The sequence below is a fragment of the Lactuca virosa genome, chromosome 5, assembly GCF_052849685.1.
Source record: "Lactuca virosa cultivar CGN04683 chromosome 5, Lactuca_virosa_CGN04683_v6, whole genome shotgun sequence".
NCBI lineage: Eukaryota > Viridiplantae > Streptophyta > Magnoliopsida > Asterales > Asteraceae > Lactuca > Lactuca virosa.
This window is the reverse complement of record NC_136430.1, coordinates 445981487-445990853: the sequence shown is the minus strand read 5'-3', so window position 1 is coordinate 445990853 and position 9367 is coordinate 445981487. Positions and strand designations below refer to the sequence as shown.

At 33.4% G+C, this 9367-nt stretch overlaps 1 protein-coding gene and 1 pseudogene across 1 annotated transcript; one reads left to right on the top strand and one right to left on the bottom strand.

Annotated features, from left to right (window-relative positions):
* Positions 1-4952: 4952 nt before the first annotated feature.
* LOC145114246 (protein COFACTOR ASSEMBLY OF COMPLEX C SUBUNIT B CCB1, chloroplastic pseudogene) lies at positions 4953-5923 on the top strand (annotated as a pseudogene).
* A 161-nt stretch (positions 5924-6084) lies between these two features.
* LOC145115790 (amino acid-ligase) lies at positions 6085-7589 on the bottom strand. The gene is made up of 4 exons (XM_079052148.1): positions 7231-7589; positions 6879-6968; positions 6685-6792; positions 6085-6436 (listed from the first exon to the last, which is right to left on the bottom strand). Exons 1-4 carry the CDS (start codon positions 7529-7531, stop codon positions 6297-6299), a joined length of 639 nt encoding a protein of 212 aa, XP_078908274.1. The 5' UTR covers positions 7532-7589; the 3' UTR covers positions 6085-6296.
* Between the last annotated feature and the right edge of the window lie 1778 nt (positions 7590-9367).

Sequence of the window (9367 nt, the reverse complement as noted above, 5' to 3'; positions counted from 1 at the left end):
AATAGTATTAATTTTCATAACTTCATGTTAGCGGCCGGTAGTTGCATGTAGGTAAATTGCTTCCCTTTTAGTATCTTGTATTTGAGTCGTGTTTGTTATTTCCATATTAAATTTTGTCTAGATAAAGTGATGTTCGGATTTTATAAATATTCCAGAATATATTAGCCATTGGCCTGCTTGGGGAAATTGAAGAAATAATAAATGAGGACAAAATTATAGAAAATTAGGACTTTTATGTATAGCCTAACTCCTATGATTTTCTTTATTAACTTGTTTTTGTATTAACTCAAAAAGAAAAGGCCATATACAAAATACCTGATTAAGTCATAACTTTTATTAATTCCAGACAAGAAAACAATCATTTAGTTTCATTTAAATGTTTTTCTAAGTTCGATAAAGAAACCGTCTTCAATTAAGGAAAGAAATAGGCCTTGAGTCTACTATGTCTTAACTATAATGATTTAATTTTAGTTACAATACTTGTTTGTGGCAAAAGTGGTGGGATGCACCAGAGAAGTTTGGCCGTGACAGTGATATATGTTGATATATATAGGCACTCTTTAGTAAAGTTGTAGGTTGCCATGATGGTTTCATTACCTACAAGTTCGTATCATTTCTGTAATGATTGTTAATTTATAAACGATTTGGCTTGTATTTGTTAATTTCCTACAGGCTTTTGATGTTGATATTTTTATTATTGTTTTTGTTTAGGTGTAAGATTTAGTTTGTGCAATGAAGTACATATAACTTTCGAGTTTACAAGAACATCTAGATTGCATTTCAAAAACATGTAGGTATTAGATGAGATACCACTGATTGCGATAAGCGAGTTGGCATGTTCGAAGATTGACTGTAGCAGAGGTATGTGAAGTTGAATACAAAAAATAGCAATGTACTTTCATTGTATATTTCATTTCCAGTTCTTACAGAGTGCAATCATCGGTTTTGCTGTCATACTCAAAGATGGGAAGACTGTCAACCATATGTGACAAGTGATGAATTGATTAATGTCTTGATATTGCTCTATAAACATAATCTATTCTGAGAAATAATTTAAATAGTTGACTTATTGAATAGATCATTATTTTGGATATGTTCTGTTTGATTATCTAATTGTAATGCATGTGATGCTTTGAGGAGTTGCCTTTCACATACACTACCTGCATGTAACATGTGTTGCTTTGTATCAATTTCGAAGTGTTAAATACAAGAAATAGGAACGAATTTCATTTAATTGTCATTTGTAACATCTTACTTTCATTTTCCGCTAGACAATATTGTATTTGTAATTTTTGTCTTATTGATATATTGTATTTTGAAAAATCTACTCACCTATAACATTGTATTTTCATCCATTTTTAAAGGGACCTTATAAAATACGCACATTACCTTTCATGGACCGTGCTTAGCACGGGCCATAAAAGTTTACTAGTATATATATATATATATATATATATATATATATATATATATATATATATATATATATATATATATATATATATATATATATAAAGAGAGAGAGGGTTATTGTCCCATAAACTTTTGATAATTCAATGCACATCAACCGAAATATAAGTTTGTATGTTATGTCCTATCATGAGATGCAAATTTAATAGTTATGAAGTTGGGTCCTTTGACCCATCTAAGTGTTGAAAATTATAAATTATATATTGAAAAAAATAGGTGAGAGATGATGCCTTATAAATAGAAAGATGAGAAAACTTTGAAGTATATCTATATCATGCTTGACGGCTATGACTTAGTTAATAAGTTAAAAGCCGATTAACGGTTGAGCCTTTTCATTCTAAAGTGGACAATTTTTTTTACGAATTTAATACATATATTTATAAAAACCGTTTTTTTAAAGGCCTAAACGGTCCGATTGAACTAGTTTTTTGATAAAACAGTTTGTTCCCATTTGTTTGCTAACAAACATAATCTAATCGGTTCCTAGTTCAATCAGTTAAATCGGCTAGCGAGATCCGATTTTCAAAACCATGCTTGTAATTGTCTTGATGAATGTAATTAGAAAACCACATAATGTTTTGTTTGAAACTCAGCATTATCGATCTTACTCCAAAAGTTAGGTGTGATTTCCGGGGTCTTTCACTAAAAGTAAAGGACCCTTGATGCAATTCATCAAACATGTGGGGTGATTGGTATTTACCCAAAATTTATTCTTTTAAGAAGATTCCTAATATAAAAAGTTCGTTATACGCACACAATTAGGCGCGTGGTCTGAACTGTTACACAGCTTCCTGCCTTAACGCTCCTGATTGGCTGTCGATTGACATGTCAACAGCTGAGTAACACATGTCATACAATATGAATATGAATATGGTGAGTTTGGTAGGTGGACAGATTACGTTGTATTTATTATTCTGCAATGGGCCCTCTAACTTAATTAATAGTTCGGCCCACTTACGGGATTATACTATTACATCTAATGTGTATTTCTAATAATTTAATGTGAAAAATTTCGTCTTTTGATTATATTATGTAACATATACATAACTTTGAACATAGAATGGTTACAAAATCGTGTTGCATATATTTGTAAAATGATGAAAATATTTAATATGTTTATTTGGAATTAGATTTTAAATGAATGGGAACATTATGCAAATAGTTAAAAATATGATCGGTCTATAGTAATTTTGAAGGCTCTGTGCAAAAAATAACGATGAGCCCCTAAAATTCGAGATTAGCAACAAATTAGTAATGCACTAGGATGTATAGCAATTAGTGACGGAGTAGCAACAGATTAGTAACAAATAAATGACTAAATCGTGTCGGATTAAAATTCCGGGTCCCCTTATGACATGGGTCATATATTGTCGCACATCCAATATATGATTAGGGTCGGGCTTGCACTTACAAATGAAAACCCAAAATTGATTATATTTTGATACGATTCGTCCATTAAATATACCAACAAGTTTGTGCTACTTAATTTTTATTTATTTCAATTACAAATGACATGGACATAGTTACATCCATATCTACCAAGCAATAATAAAATTAGGAAGGAGTTACTTGTCGTTGTCGCCTTACTTTAATTTCCTAAGAAATTAAGAATGTGTAATTATTTTGTTATGCAATCATAAATTAAGAAGAAAAATTCCCCATATAAAAATTAATTTGTAAATTTTTACTCTTTTTCTTATATTTCCTAATTTGCTAACTATCCCAAGATATGTATTTTCATATATTTTCATACAATGTCATAAAAAGTAAATTCTAAACATATAGCTAATTGTGAGCATCCACGTGTACAACCATAAAATTCATTTCCTACTCCTAGTGTATGTAATGTCAAAAAATAAAAGTAAAAATAGTAATGACAGCACATTTATGTGAAGTTCTTGTAATGGTACTGCATACCTAGGTTAGAAATTTTGCATAGGGATGATAAATGGTTGTTGGTCCTCGGATCCGGGTCAAATCAAGATGGAAGTAAAAAAAAAACCTTTTTCCAAGCTAAATTTCACAAGGAATGGCCCTTTCGTCCCGATCTAATCAACCCTCTTTTTAAGTCCGTCTCTTTTGATGATTAAGACTTGATGAAGAGAACAACGACCCTAAGGTTTAAGTCTTCATAACTTTCAGACATGTACAAGACTAGTCCCCCAACTTTATCATTTTGCAAAGTGCACCATAGGTGGATTTTTCTTAATAATTTAGATCCTTAAGTTTCTAGTTTGGCCCCAAATGTTAAAATAGTATTACAACATAAGTCCAAAATCCAGTTAAAAGGGGTAAAGTCACGATTAAACAAATCAACTCCAAATTTTCGAAAAGTCAACTCTTAATTTCCTATTCTTATTGTTTAAAATCTAACCTTTTAATTAAATATGGTACCATATAGATGATCGTTGCATATCATTATCAATCAAGTTTGTTATACAAAATCCAAAATCAATCTTATAAATGTATTGATAATCCAATATCACTAAATATAATTGGTTGACTATCTAATCTTATACACTTAATGGTTTGAGTTGTCATTATTTGCTCTTCAGTTTTTTTTTCCGGTTTTCCCCTTGCTCGGCCTATGGTTGCACCATATCTCTAATGGTTATATCAAAGTAAAAGTAGAACAACGATCACCACTTGAACATTATGTTGAAGACATTTCTTGTCTTTAATATATTTTTGATCTCATCATAAATTATCAACTTAAAAGGAAGTGATTATGTTCCCTCTTTTTTAAAGGATTCCAAGGATGGGTCGGCCCATTCTAACTTCATCTATGAGGAGCCCAGTATAAAGATGCACACTCCTCCATGTGAAATATTTCATCTTCTTTGAAGCTTTTATATAGTAGTCTGACCTTTTTCCTTCTCCCGCTGCATCTCCCTCTCTTCGTCGAGCCTTTCCTTTAATGGTTGGAAGAAACATTCCCTTATCTGAATTTGGTGGGCATTCTTTTTGGTCTGACTCAAATACAAATAAGAAGTGGTCACTTTCAATAATTATATTAAAATTCATTTTTATCTTTTTAACATTTCCACAATGTATCTATAAATACATATAAACTTTATGAGATGGTCATTTTCGGAAAAGGTTTAAAGTGTGGTAACATTTTGTACATAACTGGAAGACAAATTTATTATTCAAACATGAAGGTTATCTTTTTTTTTTTTTTTTTTTTTTTTTTTTTTTTAATTACTTAAAACTTAAACGTTAAAGCGCTATAATAGACATACCAAATTGCCAACTTCCATTTTTATGTGGACTTATATATTTATATAAATAAAGGGAGCTGATACTTCCAAGACATTTTTTAATACATCCACGGACATTTAAAGGAAAATGACAATTATGCCCTTTAAAAGATAATTTATTATTCAAAGTTCAGAGAGTAAATCAAACGGTCTCTTATTATTTCTCGATAATCGGAGATCGCTTCGAAAAGGAAAATGACGTAAATTCTTTTTCTTTGGTCTCTCAATCTCCCATCCAAATTGAAAATTACCAAGAATCTCCCTCCCTCCTCTCGTATCAACCATGGGGTTTAAAGAAGAAGAAGTGACGACATCCACTTGAGATCTACTCATCGCTTCACGAGGATGCAACAATCGTCGTTCACTGTTCACACCTTTTGTTTATGCTTAAGGATGCTGCCGTCGGCTATTAAACTGCTTCACGAGGCTACAACAATCGCCGAAGAAATTCTTTCAGGTGGTGCAAAATACATTCGTAGAGGTAGAAAAGGAAGGAAAGAAGAAAGCGCCTAACCAGATCGCCAGAGAAATTCTTTCCTTCTTCACTTATAAGAACTTCTTAGTGTTAGATAAAGAAAAAATAATCATGTAATCCATCACAAGAAGAAAGGAATTCCTTTGAGTGTATGGTGGTTTTCCTTTTATTGTATTTTTCGAGTTGAGGCAATATGCAACAGGTTCGAAGGCACGATTGTTTCGAGCATAGCGAAACGATTTTGCTCGCGTTTTGCACTTGTATCAGCCTTGCAAGTGTGGCCCTCATGCTTACCATCACCGTTACAAACGTCGGCAACAACTGGTTCGCGTAAGTCTCTCTTTCCATCTTCATAGCTATCTTCCTTTTTGTGAACAGACGATCTGAAATGGAGAATTGGAACAGACCAACAGTGGAGCGTATTTTGTGAAGCGGGGATCATGAACAGAGTAGATTACGGTGAAAATAATGGTGGCGGAAGATGGTACTTTATTGAAGATTATGGTTCAAGGGGATGACCAACAAATTGAATACATGAGGAAGGAGGTGCAGGCTAAATATTGCCGGAAAAGAATCCGAGATATGTGAGAGTTGTGGTTCAAGCATTTGCTGAAGATTGCAACATCGGAAATGGACTTACGTGTGCGTACTGCATAATTGTTCGTTTGGTATAATTGTTGTGCTACAAATCAGCACTGCCCTTGAATAATTAATTGTACTGCCCTTGAATAATTAATTGTACTCTAAATATAAATGATGGACATAATTGTCATTTCACTTTAAAATTCAGTGGATGTATCAAAAAGATCCGTGGAAGTATCACCTCCCATAAATAAATTCTAAACTTACCGAAATAATAGAATAATGATTACATGAACATCCACAACCAACGTTAAATGGAGCTTGAAAAGTGGATAGAAAGGATTCAATGCATTTACCCTTACAACCAAATAGAACTTACGTTATTAACCTTCACTACTTCTCATTATATATACAACTAGAACAACACCGAGTACATTGATTGATTTTTTTAAATTATGGAAAGAAATAAATAGTATCTATGTAATCTCCTTGCAATTTAAGTCATGATGTTATCTGATTTTCTTGTTAGAAGCAGATAGAACAATCTCCTCCTCTCTCCTCCTCTTCATATTTACAATTACACCCAAAATACTGCACGGGAGTCGTGTTTTAAGGGTTTCAAAGTAAGTAAGTTCTCTCATCTGTGAACCTGAAAGTTACAATCAATAATGCATCCTTAATCATGCATGACTATGTTTGACATGAATTTGATAAGAACGATGGTCCACTGTCAATGGGACAAAAACTTCACATTTAAAATGTGAGATAGTCTTTTTCATCGTTATCATATATCATAGAAAATAGCCTTACAAAGCTTAAACAATAAACTCTAAACCCTCAAAATTAGCTCTAAAAAGCTTAAACATAAACCCTAATGCCTAAAGTTTATCAGCATACCTAAATTGTCCACTTTAAACCTCTTCTGAGAATAATGAGCATCCTCTTGCTTTCTCTTGAATCTGAAAGGATTACTTAAAAATGGTTTCCCGCTTCCCTTATCGACATCTACAAAGAAACCAATTAGCCTCATTTCAATTCCTTTAAAAACCAACAGAAAGTGGCAAAACGAAGGAATCCATTGAAAACTTTACCCATATCTTTGAGCTTAGTTTTCTTGCTTGAGTTCGACCCATATCCGCAATTCATTGTACTAGGAATTTCATTTACCGAATCATTTCCTCCTGAAAACACATAAAACTTAATCCAATCACCCATTTCTAAACCTAGAGATCGATATCAATCTAAACATACACACAGAGCACTGATTATATACACATACTATATGTTTGATCTCAAAAGTCACAATTAATCAGGCGGCCTGTTAATTTTTCGACTTATTTCATATGTTCAAAGCCTAGACATCGATGCATTATACATACATATATGATATATATATGTAGATACTAGATATAGATTGAGGGAGGGAGATGCTTAACGGCTTACTTTTGGAACCGGATTTGGATAGCTTGCCATCGACAACAAGAGCGCCGGAACCAGTAGTTCCCGTTGAAAGTCCTCGCGAGGAGAAAAAGCTTATTAAGGATTTCCAGGTGACGGAGGAGGCAATAAGATCGACTCCTCTACTTATGAAGTGACCGTTTAACATTAACGTCGCCGGCTCCAGGCCGAACGTACGGGCAATAGAACCGAGGTCGATCCTTTGTTCGTCTTGCGCCACCACCTGCACCGCCTTTGATATCGATGGGCAAAACAGCTTTACCGTTCTCTTGCTCTCCTCAGACATGTCTCTGTTTTGCGGGTTATCAGGGCTTCTGGAAGTGTCTAACAACGAATCCAACCTATCAACGATTATATAGGACAAATGGTGCACCATTAGTTTGTACGGTACAAATATGAAATGGCTGCTAGATAAAATGTCGTTTTACATTTGCATTTTAGGGCTAGTCTAAAATAAACAAAAATCATATAAAGGGTTGTAATATATTTTTTAATTTTTACACATTTAGTCAATGACTTTTTTTTCGTCAATATTTTCCCCTTCAACTTGTTAAACTGTACACATTTAGTCATTATGACCGGTTACTCCAGATTAGTGGTAAAATGACTTAATAGGGTAATATATTTCTCACTTTGTACACATTTAGTACTTAATATTTTTGTACACATTTAGTCATTAATATATTTTTTTTTGTTGCAAAATAAGTCATTTTTGTTTTTGTACTTATTCAGTATTTATGAATGATTTCTTTAGGTTTTTCTCACGACATCTTACGTGGGATAGCCATATGGTGGTGGGATAGGTTGAGGTAGTTGTGTTATATGTTGTAGGCCAAGATACCTGGTGCGGGTCGGCTGTAAGTCGTAGGCACGGAGGCTCGAGAAGAACGGTTGGGTTTAGGGGTGTAAGTGAGTCGAGCTACTCGGGATCGACTCGTTAAAAGCTCGACTCGAGATCGAATTAAACGAGCCCGAGCCGAGCTCGAGCCTAAATGTGAGGCTCGTTTATTAAACGAGCTCGAGCCGAGCTTCAGTTAGTGGGCTCGCGAGCCTAAATGAGCCTAAACGAGCATATATATATATATATATATATATATATATATATATATATATATATATATATATATATATATATATATATATATATATATATATATATATATATATATGTGTGTGTGTGTGTGTGTGTGTGTGCGAGCCTAAATGAGCCTAAACGAGCATATATATATATATATATATATATATATATATATATATATATATATATATATAGGCTCGTTTAAGCTCGTTTAGGCTCGCGAGCTCACTAAATTGTTCACTAGCCGAGCTCGAGCTTCATTTTAAGGCTCGAATCGAGCTCGAGCCTCTTCAAAATTAAACGAGCCGAGCTCGAGCTTGGTTAGGCTCGGGTTCGGCTCGGCTCATTTACACCCCTAGTTGGGTTAAGGCGGCATGTCACACCCCCGAACCAGAACGGCGAAAACGTCCGGGGGTTGAGTGACTTCATCTTGTAATACCATCACAGTGTATATAATTGAATCACGACAACATCATCATCACACATACAATAATACAACCATCATTGTTTTCATCAGTGTCTTGGTTTACAATATTACATTCCCAAAATATAAGTGTACGATGATAACAAAAATACATCAAAATCCATGAGTTCTTGAAGGCCAACCTGCTTAACGATTTACTTATAATACAAGTTATTTTGAAAATGGTCAACATATATAATGTTGGTGGGTTCATAAGCATATTTGTATGAAAAGTTTGTATCATTTTATAAACACCAGACAATCCGATATTTTCTGTAAAGAGAGATAAATGGTTTGAATGCTTTGTATCAAATCTTGTATTAAAGCACGTGTGTTTCTGTTTTGAAAATGTATAAAGAATGTATTTCAGAATTCCTATGTTTTCTGTTGTAAGTAGAAGGTAATGTATAATGGTAAGTTTTCCTAGAAAATCCGATATTTTCTGCCTGTAAAAGTATTGTGGTCTTAAAATCCAAAGACCGTAGAATGGTGTTTGTATAGTATCGCAATTGTATAACTGCTTATGTATTCCGTAAATTTTACAGTGGAGTTAATTTCTATGTGAGTCGTTATAACCATAC